Raw genomic sequence first — 16761 nt, forward strand, 5'->3', positions numbered from 1 at the left:
GAGGAGCCACCAAGTAGGGGCTCCAAGTCAGAGAGGGACCCACACTGATGGGTGTTGGCTGAGCTCACTTGGGCCTGGCGGCGGGTCCTGGGGTCGCCACCTGGGGTTTCCTAGGCCCTCACTGAAGACCGACAGGAAGCACTCGGGATGTCTAGCAGGAGCCCTTCCAACCCAGCCCACACTGTTGGGCTCAACCACCTAATAAACATGCTCAGAGTCGAAGCATCCAGATCTCTGCTCTGGAACCGACAGAGGTGAACGAGCAGGCCACTGTCTAGTAAGAAGGCAGGCCGGCCACCGCCTTTCTGCTGTGTTTCAAGAGCCCCAAGAACCACGCGCTCTCAGCAGCCGGCCCTTCCAAGGGCGATGGTGGCCGTGGTGATGTGGGCCGACACTCCTGATGCTCAGCGAACTCTCATCGCTCTCGCAAGCTACTAAATAAGAGTCCCCTTAGTTAAGGAAGAGAACCCTGGAGACCCCGGCTTGGCGTGGCTCCTCTCCTGTGGTCCCAAGGGCATCACTCAGACCCACTCCTGCCTTGCAGACCCGGCAGTGCGGAGTCGGCGCCTCCTCCAGGCACTCCCTCCAGAAGGGAGGTGAGGGAGAGGCTCTCCATCAGCATCTCTCCCCCGAGTCCCATCGCTTCCCTGCCTCCAGCACCAACGGGCAGAGGGAGAAGGGACCACAGCACCTCTCTCTGTCCTCCTCTCAAGCCCCGGGCCACCCCCAGCCCCGATGGCCCACACGCCACGCTGTTTGCTGACCAGGGCCAGGAGCAGCACGGCCCCGGAGGCACAGCCCTTGTTTAGCAGGGAGGCAGGCTCCTGAGGTTCTGAGCGTGAATTCCAAATGCATCAGCACCTGGGAGACGGGACCTGCAGTTCTTCGTGGCTGGCGTTCTACGTCAGCTCACAAAAGATAACACGCTTACAGATTACAGAGCTGGGACAGACCCCTGTACAAACCACCCCAAGAGAAAGTGCCTTCCTTGTTCTCAGGCCGGATGTGGCTCAGGGGCTGAGCATTGACCTATGAACCAGGAGGTCACAGTTCGAATCTCGGTCAGGGCACATGCCCAGGTTGCAGGCTCAATCCCTGATGTGGGGCATTCAGGAAGCAGCCAATCAATGATTCTCTCTCATCATCTATCTCTCCCTCTCCCTTCCTCTCTGAAATCAATACAAATATATTTTTTAAAAAAGTAGTTGGTTTACTGAGCACCAACTACTTGCTCGGTAGAGACCTTGCCCTTGAAGAGCTAGCCAAGCATGTCAAACTCACGGCCAAATGAGGCATGCGGCCCGCTGGCCGTGAGTTTGACATGCTTGAGCTAGACCAGCCGTGGGCAAACTATGGCCCGCGGGCCGGATCTGGCCCATTTGAAATGAATAAAACTATTGAAAAAAAAGACCGTACCCTTTTATGTAATGATGTTTACTTTGAATTTATATTAGTTCACACAAACACTCCATCCATGCTTTTGTTCCGGCCTCCGGTCCAGTTTAAGAACCCATTGTGGCCCTCGAGTCAAAAAGTTTGCCTACCCCTGAGCTAGACAGACACAAGGCAAGCATGTGGACACAGGACCCGGGCTGGAAAGCTGGACAGATCAGAGGGGGAGCATGAAGAACACACTTCTGAATGTCGTCATCTCTGTGACTTGGGACAGCCTAAGTAACCCAGACACGCGGCGTTCACCCATGTCCGTTTCTGAAACTAATCCGTGAATAGTTCATGAGGGAGCGGAAGGGGATTAGAGAATGACCTACACACGTAGCCTTTGTTCATGAAGAACAAAAATCCTAGAGGCCTGGGACAGTCAAGGCAACCACAGGAATATTCACACCTGAAGGGTTCAACTGCCGGCATCCTTGGGGCTATGAACAGACCCCGACACGAGGCAGGAGTAAGCCTCGCCTTGAATCAGAGACGGGAGACCCATCTGGGGGGAGGGCCAGGAGAGGCTGGGAAGATCCTGAATCAAAGCAAAGGAGTCTGGACTTGACCCTTCCTCGGACAGGATGTGCTTAGGAAGGGACGGCTCCTGGGACAGCGTAGGACGTGCTGAGTGGGAACGAGTACAGGAGAATGCACTCGTGTGGACTCTCAAGACTGTGACAGAGGTCTTTAGGGAACAAGTGATCCAGGATCATGACATCACTGAACACAGGCGTGTGTGATAGCATTATTTTCCCTTCCTGTGCCTCACTTTATTCATCTATAAAATCAGAATAATGGTGTCTGCCTCACACAGATATGAGGATTAGTTAAATTAATACGTGGGAAGCACTTGGAGCAATGCCTGGTGCGTAGTATGTGCTCAGTAAGTGTTAGCTTTCATTTTCATTTCTTTCTTTCGGGTGGGAAGGAGTGGCAAACAATCCACTCTGCTCAGATCAAGCAGAAAAGCAGTCTCAGTGGTTCTAATGTACATATCACATTTCACTCTGCCCGTGGAACAAAGATGTAAATTATTTCAAACAGACACGCATATACTTTAAAATACTGAGTTTATTTAAAAGATCAGCACAGTAAAACTGCCACACAAGTAACTTTAAACAATCAATGATGAAGACAGACAATCCTATCAATTCAAGTGTACACATTAACTCCTCAAATTAAACCCTTTAATTTCCCTTGAAGCCTTTTTAATTCTGAGGTTATATAAGATTAATCAAGAAAACATTAACATTAAACAAAAATCAATTTTGTACAAATAAGTGGAATCAAGCAGCTTAAACCATCACCTGGAACACTTGCACTTCAGAGAAAAACCCCAGGTGACAACACTCTATATGCTACAAAGAAGATTCACATTATTCCATGGGAACGTCCACATCACTCACTCTTCACATTTTTTTTTTTTCACAAGCCTCAGGCAGGAAACTGAGGGAACCTTTTCCCAGGCAGTGGCCTTCTTTCCATACACGTTCCTTTTTCTGAATTCAGAGCTTCTGAAAACACAGAAGCTTTTCTCTTGGTAAAATAGGACTTACAAGACATTCGATGACCAAGCTATTATGGTTCCGAAGTTTCTTCCCTTCTCTGGAGACCCAGACCCCGAGGTCTTCATGGCATTCAAATCGGTTCTCTCCTCCCACCAGGTCTCTCTGGTTTGGAAACACCGACGTGTCTGCCTCACCAGCGATGGAAGTGAGTTCTGCACCTCTGACCGGCACAAGAGGCCAGGCCCACTCCGATGTGCTCAGATTTCCTCTGAATTCAGAGAAAGCTCTGTGTGTCCGAATATGTCCACTGATAGCAAGAGAAGACTTTGACGAACTCAACATGTGAGAAGCCGCTAGGAACTGCACGTGGAGAGATGTGTTGATTGCTGTGACTGACAACTGGTGGCTCCTATTCTCACTGAACTGCACATGGCAGAGGTCTGGCAGGAAACCTGACCCGGCTCGCCTCGAGTCCGTAACCCGTGGGAACCGGTCCTATTGGGAAATCGCTCGATATGGAAACGTGAGCCAGGTGAGGGGACCGGACAGTCATTGCACTTTTGTGGGCACTGATCCACCTGTGGGTTCTGAAGCAGCTTGAATCCCTGTATGAAATACACCGATCTGTTACTTTTCAAAACATTCTGATCACCAAACTGAGCCAGTGGAGGAATGTAGCTACAGGAAAATTATACATCAGAAAATATATTGTCATAATCAATTCACGTTTCCTGGGTACTAATCAATGTAACACGTTCCACCGTAAACTACCAGAACCATTGCCATGATGATGACCTCACTGGCGCGTCCTTCCTCTCCTTGGGCAGCGCCTGGGCCTGGATGGACAGCCTGGGTAAAGACTGGCCGTGTCTAACGCCAAGGGTGGTGCCGCCGCTCCTGCAGGGGCGCGGAGCCCCGTGGTGGAGAGCCTTCAGGTGGCAGCCTCTAAGAATTCCGAGGTGAACACAGCTTCCGCGTAGCCTTCGCACACGTCCCGAAGTTCAGCAGTCACGGACCCCAGAGCCTCGTCCACCAGCTCCTCTGAAAAGCTGAAGACAAACAACGCAGCTGAAGGCGTGCAGCCAGAGATGGGAGCCTTTCTTCACTCGGCTGGGGAACTCACCAAGTCAATTCTAAGATTTAAATAGAAATGCAAAAGGCCAAGAACAGCCAAGATACCTCTGAAGGAGAAAGACAAGGTGAGCCTTGCTTTCCTAGATATTAAGATGATGGCACTTAGAGACCAGAGTCCGGCTGGAGGGAGGGGCCTGAACTACAACCGATGGCCTCACCCTCAGATGGGTGAAGCCAGTGGTGACCCGAAACCAACCAGCTGCAACCCAGTCAACCCAGACCCACGGACAGAGACTGGGCCTGCCTTCTCTACGGGATGGGATGGGGCAGGACACTCAAATTTGTGTTCTTTCTCCTTACACTCTCACACACTCACACTCATACATGCACACACAGTTTTTTCCAAACTGTTTCAGAGTAAGTTACAGACTTGACATCCCTCAAGTGCTTCATTTATATTTCCTAAATAACCATAATTCTCTTAAATGACCATAATTATAAAAATCACAACATTAACACTATTATCTAATCTCATCTACAGACCTTTTCCACAGCTTGCCAACTGTCCAAATAATGTCCTTTAAAAGAAAACTCCCAGCCAGGAGGCCACGCTGGATTTGGCGATCACGTCTCTTCACTCTCCTTTAGCCTAGAATTGCTCTCCAGCCTTTGTCTTTCAGGACCTTACTTTCTACAGAGTGAGGCCTTTTTAGGTAGAAGGTCCCTCAACCTGAGTTTGTCTGATGCTTCCACACGGGGAGACTCGGGTGACGTTTTTGGAACGGAAGCCACAGAAGGGATCATGTTCCCTGAGGGCTTCTGTCACCCTCTCAGTGCTGAGTGAACTGTTACCCTTGGTGACAGTGATGTCTGCCAGGTGTCTCCCCTGTGCAGTACTGTTTCCCCTTTGCAATTAGTAAGTATATTGTGGGGAGATCTGTGTGATTATGTAAATCTCTTGTTTCTCATCCAACTTATCTGAATCAATTATTACAGGGCTGCCAACACTGAATTTCTAATCTCATCATCCCTTCTCCATTTAGCAGTTGGCATTCCACTGTAATAAAAGGCTTTCCTTCTCCTTTATGTATGTATGTATGTATGGATGGATGGATGTATTCATTCATTCGTATAGGCTTGGCCTGGTAGATTCTCATTCAGTAGTTTGTAACTCATTACCATTATTGCTTATTTTGACACTCAGAATGTCCCAGGTTGGCCAGTCGGGGCCCCTTCCAGCTGGCTCCTGGGTGCGCCTGACAGGAGCAGCATTCTCTGCTCTGAACACTTCCCCTGGCGCACGATGTTCTAGGCTGCTCCTTCATTTCCCAGCCCCAGGCCCGGAATCAGCCATTTCTCTGAGGAACCCTGGTACCTTTTCATGGAAAATAGTATTTAGAAACAAAGATCTGGTATAAGTGTGCTCACTGCTACTGGTGCCACAGCCAGACAGACTCAGGCAGACAGACACACAGACTCCATGTGATAGTCTGTATCTATCAAAACTGCAAACTCGTAATACCGCCAATCCCAGTTCACCAGCTGGTTCATTCTAGCCCTCCCCTGGAAACCTGGCTCTCACTATTCACAATATACTCACTGATCTGAAATCCTAAAATACAGAGAAGTCGTTTTAGAACCGTTAACCCACGCACTGTGTATAGAAACCGACTCCCCAGGACCTAGTGTGTGCTTACAGACTTTTCATCTCCAGCCAGAGGCACAGAGTCAAAAGACCATGTTCAGAGTCACTCAGACTCGTTCTTCTCCGTCCCGCCCCCTTCAGCATGGTCTTGCTATTCACTGGACGTGCAGTCGAGGTCACTGTTTGTATCCAAGTCAGGCCCCCATTACTGTTAATTTGGATGGATATATAGGAAACATCAACATAGTTCCCAGAGTCAGAATTACACAAAAAAGGTAAATGCAGACAAGTGTCACTCACCCTCTCCTGTTACCCAGTCCCATGCCAGCCGTTTGCTTACTTTGACCATCTTTTGCCTTTTAATTGGCATGTTTAGTTCTCTTTCATTTAATGTAATTCTGATATACAGGGTGCCCCCAAAATGTATAGTCACTTTGAATTATAAAATCAGTGTTTATTAACATGTAGTTCAATTTCAAAATTTCAAAGAATCTACAGAAATGAATAATTTTTTTGTCAACGCCTGTTTTCAAACTGATAAGCGTTGTGGTCCAGGCACTGCTGATAACTCAAAGCAATGGAATCGCAAACATCAAGAATCATTTCGTTTGGTATATGTGTGCCCTCAATTCATCCACTGTTGTCGGTTTTGTACCATAAAATGATCTTTTATTAATCCCCATAAAAAAAAGTCTAGTGGCACTTTAGGATAAATATTCTTTGTTTAAAGCTTAGTCTGGCTTTACCCATTATTTCAAATTAGTTAAACCTGAAGAGGAGTGAAAATTAAGTGAGTTACCAGCTGTTAAAGCAGCCGTGGGCAAACTACGGCCGGCGGGCCGGATCCGGCCCGTTTGAAATGAATAAAACTATTGAAATAAAAGACCGCACCCTTTTATGTAATGATGTTTACTTTGAATTTATATTAGTTCACACAAACACTCCAGCCATGCTTTTGTTCCGGCCCTCCGGTCCAGTTTAAGAACCCATTGTGGCCCTCGAGTCAAACAGTTTGCCCACCCCTGTGTTAAAGTGTGTATACATTTTTGGGGACACCCAATATTTGAGGTTCTACTATGAAAACACTAAATATTTTCTAGTTGTCTATTTGTTCTCCATTCTTCCTTGCCCTCTTTCAGATATTGTAATTTCTCATTACATTCTTTTCTCGCTATGAACTTGTATTATTCTCTTAGTGGTCACCCTAGATTACAATGAGAATCCCTGACTTAAAGTCTAACACTAACTGATATGTTTGCCATTTTCCCAGAAAATGGAAGATACCTTACAACACCATCACCATCATCTCCCTGGCTTATGTGCTATTGTTACTGTGTGTTTTAAATGTATGCACACACCCTAAGACAGCAGTTTATTGTTTTATACAGTCAATATTCATTTACCTACACACTGACCTTTTTAACATTTCACACTTTCTTATATTTTTGACCTTTCATCTGTGACTGTTTTGCTCTGACTAAAAAATATCCTTTTAATGCAGTGGTTCTCAACCTTCTGGCCCTTTAAATATAGGTCCTCATGTTGTGACCCCCAACCATAAAATTATTTTCGTTGCTACTTCATAACTGTAATTTTGCTACTGTTATGAATTGTAATGTAAATATCTGATATGCAGATGGTCTTAGGCGACCCCTGTGAAAGGGTCGTTCGACCCCCAAAGGGGTCGCGACCCACAGGTTGAGAACCGCTGTTTTAATGTTTCCTACTGTGAAGGTCTACTGGCAATACACTTTTCAGCTGTGTTGGAGCCTCCTTACCTTACTTCTTGAAATATATTTCACTGAGCTTAGAACTCTGGGTGGCGAGTTCTCCTGTTTTAGAAATTTAAAAGCCCTAGCCAGTTTGGCTCAGTGGATAGAGTGTCAGCCTTCGGACTGAAGGGTCCCAGGTTCGATTCCAGCCAAGGGCACATACCTGGGTTGCAGGCTCAATCCCCAGTAAGGGGTGTGCAGGAGGCAGCCAATCAATGATTCTCTCTCATCATTGATGTTTCTCTCTCTCTCTCTCCCTCTTCCTTCCTCTCTGAAATCAATAAAGAAATATATTTTTTTTAAAAAGATATACTAGATCTCCCAGCTTCCATGGTCTGTTTTTTCTTTCTTCCTTCAGCTGATTTTAAGATTTCCTCTTCCTCCCCCGCCTTCCCTCCGAGATTCCGCACTCTCTTTATCTTTGACTTTTCAACATTACTACGATATGCCTACGTATAGATTTACCTCTTTCTCTAGCTTGGGCCTTTTAGAACTTCCTGCATGTATGGCCTGATGTCTTTGATTCTGTGTCTGATGGGTCTACTGTTCGGAGCTGCTGTAGGACTGTTCTTGTTAGTGTCATCTCTCTCTGCTGCCTGGTTGTTCACCACCATATACCTGGCACTGTGCTTGAAAGTTCTAACAATAACATAAGTCCTACGATGCTGTCCTATACATTCAGAGAAAATTCACGTTAGCTTCTGCCTGGTGCCTGGGGGGCAATAACCGGAACCACCTCGATACAATCCGAGGAATGAAGATAATCTGGAGCCACGCAGAGTCCTGAGAGGGCCTCCTGGCACCCAGGTCACCCCCACTTCAGGGTCCTCTCAAGTGAGGCAAGTACTCCTCCATACGGCAAGGCTGAGTCCCACCTCTGTCCTCTGACCTGGAAATGCCACCCACATGCCCCAGGACTGACTCTGCAGCGCCAGACAGGGCTAACCTCCAGGGCTGCTGCTCCACGCACTGCCCCAGTTATTCCGCGTCACCTGGTTACCTTCTGGTGCCTTCCAGCAAGTCCGCTTTATTTTTAACCTAGCGTTTCTATTAAGAGTTATGCTCAGGGGAGAAGTGGTCCCAATAACCAGGTGCGTCATCAGGTGGTCACTTGTTTTTGTATTTGTTTTGCTTTCCATATTCCTACCGTGAATTCTTCTATATTATGAAATCATCATATTAAGAAATACCAAGCTACTCCGAATCCATTCAAACACATTAAATAAAGTATCTGTTTTCTTCTTTTTGTAAAAAAAAAAAATATATATCCTTATTGACTTCAGAGAGGAAGCGAGAGGGAGAGATACAAACATCAACGATGAGAAAGATCGTCTGCCTTCTGCATGCCCCACACTGGGGATCGAGCCTGCAACTGGGGCATGTGCCCTGACCAGCAATCGAACCTAAACCTCCTGGTTCATAGGTTGATGCTCAACCACTGAGCCACACCAGCCAGGTTGTTTTCTTCTTCCTTTTAACCTCCCTCACCCGCCGCCCACTCTGGGAACCACTCCTCCTGGCGCTCTGTCCTCCTACTCCAATCTGGATTGGCTGCTTTCTATGCTCACTGAGAAGTTCTCTTGGAAACAGCTTTGGCCATTTTCCTGGAAGGTCCCTGTTGTAGTCTAAGTCTCCTAAGTCCTGCCTTCCTCCTTTTCAACGTGCACCGGGACTGTGGCACGCACCCTCCAGCAGCTTAGTGGAAAAGTGCGCGGGAACTAGATTTCTGGTCACTGCGCACCCCTGACGCGTCTTTATTTTACCCTTATATTTAGTTGACGATTTAGCTGAGCACAGACTTGAGGCTAAATTCCGGAAGCACACTCTAACACCTGCCAGCAGTGCTGCTCCTGAAAGCAAGGTGCCAGCCTCAGTTCTGACTGTTGGGACAGGCCAAGTTTTAAATCTCAGGAACCTTTTATCATTATTTCTGCACACTGGGATGTTCAAATTTCCTTTGCAAAATGATGTGTCATGGTGTGTTCTGTTCTATTCATTTATTCATTTATGTATTCACTCATTCACTGACTTGTAGTGGACAAATGATAAACTCTTCCAATCTAGAGATTAACAGTCTTCTGAGAAGTTTTCTTATAGTATTTCTCTGAAGTGTCCCACTCCCCATCCCTCTGTTTCCCGTTCTCACATTCGGGAACTCCAATTACACAGATGTTGGACACTATAAACTGAAAATCTGTGTGCCCTCCACCCCATTCATATCTAACAGCCCAATCCTCAAGGTGATGGCATCTGAAGGTGGAACCTGTGGAAGGTAAGTAGGTCCTAAGGGTGGAGCCCTCACGAATGGGATTAGTGCCCTTATGAAAGAGACACGAGAGAGAGGACCTCGCTGTTGGCCAAGTGAGAATACAGCGAGAGAGGGGCTGTCTGCAAAGCAGGATGCAGGCCCTTGATCTTGGACTTCCCAGTCTCCAGAACTGTAAGGTGTTAATTTTGTTGTTTAAGCCACTCAGCCTATGGCATTTGCTATGGCAGCCAGAGCTAAGACATTGACGAAATAATCCTCTAACTTTTAAAATATCTTCTTCCCTATTATCCATTCTTGGTGTGTTTTTTCAACTCTACTTCCTGAGAGATCTGACTTTTTCTATGAATCCTTCTAGTGAATTTATTTCAGCCATATTTTTTATTTCTAAAAGCTTTTGTTTCATTCTTTGAAAGTTTATTTTTTAATAATATCCTGTTCTGATCCAGCAGGTGTGGCTCAGTTGGTTAAGCATTGTCCCATGCATCAAAAAGTCACTGATTCTATTCCCAGTCAGGGCACATGCCCAGGTTGCAGGTCTGGTCCCAGGTCGAAGTGTGTGCAGGAGGCAGCCAGTCAATGTTTGTCTGTCTGTCTGTCTGTCTCTCTCTCTCTCCCTTCCTCTCTCTCTCTAAAATCAATAAAAACATATTTTAAAAATAACTGTTCTTGTTTCATGATGTAATAGCTCCACTTACTTCTCTGGGAATATTAATTTTGTTTTCAATGCTTTATTCTCCTTCCTGCACTGTTTGGCTTCTTCAGAGCTTTTTATGTGTAAGAGGCTGTGCATCTTTCCTGGCTTTCATCAAATGTCTGCTATCTTCAGGAAGGAGCGTTTGAACCACGCCTCCTGTTTCCTGACTTAATTGTACCTATGCCTTACCAGCACCCAGTGCTCCCCGTTCCTGCGCTTTCCCAGGTGTTTCTGCATAAATCAGCTTGGTTCTTGGCTCTCCCTGGTCTGCTAAGTCATCTTATTTGTCTAACTGCTTTCTGGCTTCCAAATTTTTATTGCTATTTCTTGTTTGTTCCCATTTAAAGGTTCATGCCTTTTGTCTATTCTCTTAGTGACATACAGTCGGTACAGATACAGGGGATAAAGATGAATACACATGCTCAGTCTGTCCTTTTCACCCAGAGTCTCCCGATGTTTTTTTAAACCAGGAACCCTTGAGAGTTTGCTTTCATCAGAAGCATCACGTCACCTAAGCCTCTCCTGCACAGCCACTGCTCTTCACATCCAGGTTACATTTCTCCTCAGTGTAAGGAGAAATGGAGATATTACAGAAAAAACATCTGAGATTCCCTCACATAAGAAGCTATTAAGTGAAGTCAACTGTCTTAGGATAATTTTTCAAGATCTCTCACTTTGGAACACTCAAATCAGAAACAAAACCAAGACTGAAATGGAGCTAGAAAATTCGGATGCACCGTCATGTAAGGGCCAAAGACTGCAGCAGAGAACATTTGTAAAGATCCAGCCATATTTTAACAGCTCTGGCCTCTACCTGTTAACCTATCATTCCCTATAGGCTGAGAGCTTTCCCTACAGCAACAAGACAACTATGAACAAAGTGTATCATTTATCAGGTGGGAAGAACACACACGGGAGTCTATCTTCCCTGGCTTGTTTTTGGATTTCCCAATATAGCAGTTAGCCTCACCACCCACACAGGCTCTGCGAGAACAAGAGAGCATCTGCAGGACTGTGTTCACACAGAAGCAAGTGAGGTTTGCCTACTCTCCTCCCCACAAAAGACACGGCATCTCTACCAGCACCAAAGGCGCAGGTACTTGGAAGGGCACTGTCTGTTAAAGAGAAGCTTTGGGACTTCAGTTAAACCTGAGGGACTGAACGTAAGTGATTATCTCTGATCCTGCCCAGAACTCCACTAGAATAAAAGGACATACACAAATACATCACCCTACAAGGGGAAGAAGAAACAACAGTACATGAGAAATGGCCAAGGTTTTCAGGAAGGAAAAAGCACATGGAAGAATCCTGACTGACTCGGCAGGACAGAGGGAGCACAGGAAGCTGAAACGCAGGAGTGTGTCCAGGGAGATGCTAAGGGAAGCAAGCTGGTTGTCTCAAAAACAGACTCAGGACTCGGGAATCGGGAATCGGGGGTACGAGTGCTGAGGACCCTGCAGGCGGAGGGAGGTCTGGGGTGGAAAATGAGGGCCTGGGTTGACATTCTGCAGGATGAGCAGCGAGACTGACAGGTGTCCACCCCTGCTCCCGGCAGCTAAGTGACAATCCCTCCGTCACCCCCACAAATGAAGGTGTAGATTCTTTGGGAAAAACAAACCCGTAATTTTAAACTCAGCCAAGTCATCACTCAAGCACGTCTCCACAGAATAAAGACACTTTCAAGCTGGCAAATCTCAAGAACGTTCCTCCGGCAGACAAAGCAGAGAGAGAGAGCACCAGAAAGAGGGCGAGGAGGGCACTGGACATAAAGCCTCTGACCTGGGAGGGAGGCGACCGAACACGCAGGGCCATGAAGGAGGAAGTCCCGGAGCAGGAGCCGCAGGGCCGACTTAGAGGCAGCCAACCAGGCTGGGTGGGGGTGGGAGGGGGAGGGCCTCAGGAGAGAGAGTGGGGTGGCGGCGAGAAACAGAGATCACCTGCTACATCTTATCCCTGAGGAAAAGGACGCTGAGGTTTTGGCTAGTGGGTGGGTTAAAGTTCCTAAATATCTAAAAGAATGAGCCAATCAAAAGAGGCAACTGTTAACTCCTGAAATATGTGTCAAGCTTGTTCAAGAAAGAAATCACAGTATACTGCTTGACTTGATGATGAAAAAATATTTGCATGTTTATAATAAAGTGACATTCAAGAGGAATTTAAATTTGGGCCCAATTTTAAAAGAATGGATTTCAATTAACTATTTACATTAAAAAAAACAACCTAATCTGTTCTTCAAAAATTTAGCAGCAGCAGGACTATGTTTCCGGACTCCACAAAACAACCTCGGAAGGAGAAGGGCTAAAGAGCATGTTGCAAAGCCCGAAGGCCTGTGGCTACAGGCCTATCCGTCCGTCCGACCCTGAAGGCTTCGCGACCACACTGCTTCTGACCCAGGACTGTGTTCTCTGGTGGACGAGCCCTCCCTCCGGCCACAGGAAAGCCCCGCTCTGCCTAAGGAGGGGAGGCTGCAGCACGCTCCCGTGGCGACATCACCCAGGCTGCTCCACAGTCTCTTCTCTCTGGGAAGAGGACGTTCACAGAGAAACCTGGCCACTAGCCCAAAAGCAACCACTGGAACTCCAAGGCCGAAAGCATGAGACCGTGGCCAGTCCTTCCCCCGCCTGTCTGTCGGATAACATTTGGCACATGGCACGGAACATTTACTGACCTTTCAGCAATCAGCCACGGATTGAAGGAGCCCACGGCCTCATGGGAGACCATCCGGAGGTACTGGTCGTAGCGGCTGCAGTAGTCTCCGATGCTGCGTCGCATTCCGGGGGGGACCAGGAGGGCAGTCCGACCCTTTCTCTGCTCAGAATCTTCTGAAGGAAAGAGAAGGGGAGCCTCTCTTTTCTCCGATTTCTCCTCTGTTCCCACACTATCATCCAGGGAACTGAGAAAAATAAAAATGATGACAACATTCAAATCACCTGTAAGCAAGGGCAAACTGTTCACCCCACCCTCATGGTTTGCCAAAAAGGCTTACTTTCATTTCTCTTTCTCACAATGAACAGAACTCAGCGTTATCACCACTCACTGTTTACCCTCTCCCCCGGAATAACCCTCCACAGGGCAGGAGTTCCTGTCCTGCAGTAATTTTCAGTGTAACCACTGCGCCTTCATGATGCTTTTAACAGAAAAATCCAGGCTCTTTAACATGCAACATTTTTCTTCTTTTTTTAATATATATATATTTAATCCTCACCCAAGGATATTTTTCAATTGATTTTTAGAGTGGAAGAGAGAGGGAAAGATAGAAACATTGAGAGAAATACATTGATTGGTTGCCTCCTGCACGCACCCTGACCAGGGCCCAGGCCAGGGAGAAGCCTCCAACTGAGGTACATGCCCTTGACCAGAATCGAACCCGGGACCCTTCAGTCCCCAGGCCAACACTCTATCCACTGAGCCCATCGGCTAGGACAAGATGCAACAGTTTCTATGCCCATCTTATAAACACGCTACTTTACTGAGCCATCTTAGAGTTTGGCAAGATCTTGCTCAAAGAATTTCCCTGTGTCCTGTGGGAACTGAAGGAATATGAAACTCATCAACATCGAAGGCAACCAACTGCAATGAGGTCAGTCTCGTTAGCACTTACTTGCCATTCCAGGGCCTTTCCAACACGATGTGCACATCTGGGTCCTTGCTGGCTACTGTCTTTGTGATCCTGATTGGATGAGGGGAAAGGGGTCCTTCACTTACTGCTGCGAGTTTTTGGTCTAGAAAAGGAGAGGCATCAAATGACTTCATATAAAGGAGAGTCAGTGTACAGGCCAGAGCTGTCTCCGTGGCCAACCACCTGTGAGAAGTCACAGGCACCGCCTTAAGCATAATGGGTTTAGCAGGCAGTGCGATGAAAAGAGAAGAGGGGAATTCAGAAGTTACTGAGACACAAGCTGAGGAGGAGTCGCTGTTGAACAGCGAGCTGCTGGAAGCCTCTGCTAGCTCCGAGACGGCGCAAGGAAGTCTGTGCCCAGCCCCAGGCTCGCGGGTTCCGGGACCGAGACGCTCATTCCAGGGTCTTCAGCAGTTGGATTTGTTTTTTAACCTTTAAATGGTTTGATTAGGGCGAGGGAAAAATCCACTTACACCTGAGCACTTAATTAGCTGACTTAATTTGTGGCATTGCTGGAAAATCTGCATAATGCGATCGAACATTAACTTAGTAACTAGACCCTGCAGGCTTGACAGCTCTTCTGAGTTCTGGATTATTTATAATTTTAAATGTATTTCAAGTGTAGGAAGATTTGTCCTTCCCTTAGGTAAGGAGACTAAGTCAAAGAACTTTCTCTAACTCATTTATATGCTTGTGATTTCTCACTGTCAGAAATACTGCAAAAGTCTGTTTTTGTAAAAATAATGCTGAGTACAATCAATTTTTAATTGTTCACAGAAGAGAGGCCATACACTTAGACCCTGCACAACTCAAGAGTCACTGTAGATGTGTGACGCCGCTGAACATACCATCTGACAACGGGAAACAGGGTTCTTTCTATGAGTCCGTGATTCTGGAATTCAAGTGTCTGAAAACTCATTTTAGTGCTTGTGCTCTAAGGAGCTCCTCTTCACTGTATCCCTAGACTTTATGCAGAGTCATAGACAGTGATTAATAATTCAAGTTGCCCTGGGAAAAGGAGGACACGGAGTCCTAGGTAAGACTGCCTTTTGCACGATGCAACCCAACTCTGGGGCCAATGGCCAACCCACCTGTGAAACAAAGCATGCTTCCCTCTGCTTCCACACAAAAAGGCGCCGAAGTGCCCGCCCATTCACTGAGCGGGGTCCTCCTGGGCCAGGCCTGTGCCGGGTGCAGGGGAAGCACAACTGAATCTGACCAACTTGCCGGCCTCAGAGAACCTGCGGCCGAGCTGGGAGAGGAGACCTCTGAACAAACAGCTCTACAATGGCCGACAGGTCGGAGCCCATGGGTGCTCACAGGCCTTCGAGGGAGCCAGGTTCCAGTCCAGGCATCCCAGGCGGAGCACTGCACGCTTGGTCCATGGGGGTCATGTGAGTTGGGCCCCAAGGGTGGCGTCGACTGTTTGATGAAAATGGGAGCGGGATTAGGGTTGGGGTGAAGGGAGAACCAACAGGAGCAAAGAATAGAGCGATTGAAAATGGCAGAAAACATAAAAGGAACAAGTCAGTACTGTGCTTTGATGACTCATCCTTCTGTCAAAATTTGACATGGAGAACACTTTTTCTAAAATGACACCCACCCCAAACCCATATTTTAAAAATATTATATGTGAAGCCCTGGCGGGTGGCTCAGTTGGTTGGAGCGCTGTCCCGTACACCAAAAGTCTGCGGGTTTGATTCCCGGTCAGGGCACATACCTAGGTTGCAGGTTCAGTCCCCAGTCAGGGCACCTATGGAGGCAACAGATCAATGTTTCTCACATCAATGTTTCTCTCCCTCTTCCTCTCTCTCTCAAATCAATAAAAACATATCCTCGGGTGAGGATTAAAAAAAATTATATGTGACATAGGCTACTGTTGTAAACCATCTACACCCACAATTTCCTTTATAGCCCTTAGTAATCATCATACTTAAATTCCTTCAGAGGTAATGTTTAACCACCTTTTATTCACCTCCTTTCATTGAGGAAGGTAGTAAATGATAAGCCTGCATAAAACAGAATTGAAGTAACACTTCCCGGCTAAAACTGTGATAGTAGCCTAGCAACTGCAGCCAAAATTCGTCTGAATGAATTTTTACAAGTGGAGGAGAAAAGGAAAGGTCTTTTCAACAAATGGTATGAGAACAAATGGATATCCATTAAGGAGGAAAAATGAGCCAACCTCTACTTTAAACCACAGGCCAAATTTATTCAAGATGAATCAGACTACACATGAAAGCTAAAACCATAAAGTTTCTAGAAGAAAACAAGACACTCTTCTCAAATTGGGAGTAGGTAAAGGTTTCTTAAATCAAAGAAAGCAAAAATGACACAAGAAAAATGGGAAGTTCGACTTTGTCAAAAGTAAAAGTATCTTCCTATAATAAAACACATTTGAAAAAATAAATATGTGAGCCACAGATGGAACAAAATATTTGCAAACAGTAAGTAGATCAGTGGCTGCTGGGGAAGAGAGGGACAGTGGGGAGGGCCTGCAATAGGTACTGGGTTTCTTTTTAGGGTGATTCTTTTGTGTAAAAAAGTTATAGAATTAGAGAGCAGTGATGTTTGCACAACTTAGTAAATATACTAAAAACTACTAAAAGAATGCATTTTATGGTATGTAAATTATCCTATTAAATAAAACCCTAATATGCAAATCGACCGAATGGCTGAATGACCAGTCACTATGATGTGCACTGACCACCAGGGGGCAGACACTCAACGCAGGAGCTGC

At 46.5% G+C, this 16761-nt stretch overlaps 1 protein-coding gene across 4 annotated transcripts in view; it reads right to left on the reverse strand.

Moving 5' to 3' along the window:
* Nucleotides 1–2501: 2501 nt before the first annotated feature.
* Nucleotides 2502–16761, reverse strand: part of KIAA0753 (KIAA0753 ortholog) — a 67113-nt gene continuing 52853 nt past the window's right edge. For 3 of the 4 annotated variants that reach the window (XM_036341210.1, XM_036341212.1, XM_036341209.1), the window contains 3 exons: nt 14004–14124; nt 13071–13295; nt 2502–3997 (listed from right to left, as the gene is read on the reverse strand). In XM_036341210.1, coding sequence (XP_036197103.1) covers nt 3880–3997; nt 13071–13295; nt 14004–14124 — 464 coding nt within the window. In that variant the 3' untranslated portion in view covers nt 2502–3879. Of the gene's footprint in view, nt 3998–13070; nt 13296–14003; nt 14125–15112; nt 15444–16761 lie in introns of those variants that run through there. The other variant, XR_004972947.1, reaches the window with a different exon arrangement.

Source organism: Myotis myotis, unplaced genomic scaffold (genome assembly GCF_014108235.1).
Source record: "Myotis myotis isolate mMyoMyo1 unplaced genomic scaffold, mMyoMyo1.p scaffold_m19_p_17, whole genome shotgun sequence".
Lineage (NCBI taxonomy): Eukaryota > Metazoa > Chordata > Mammalia > Chiroptera > Vespertilionidae > Myotis > Myotis myotis.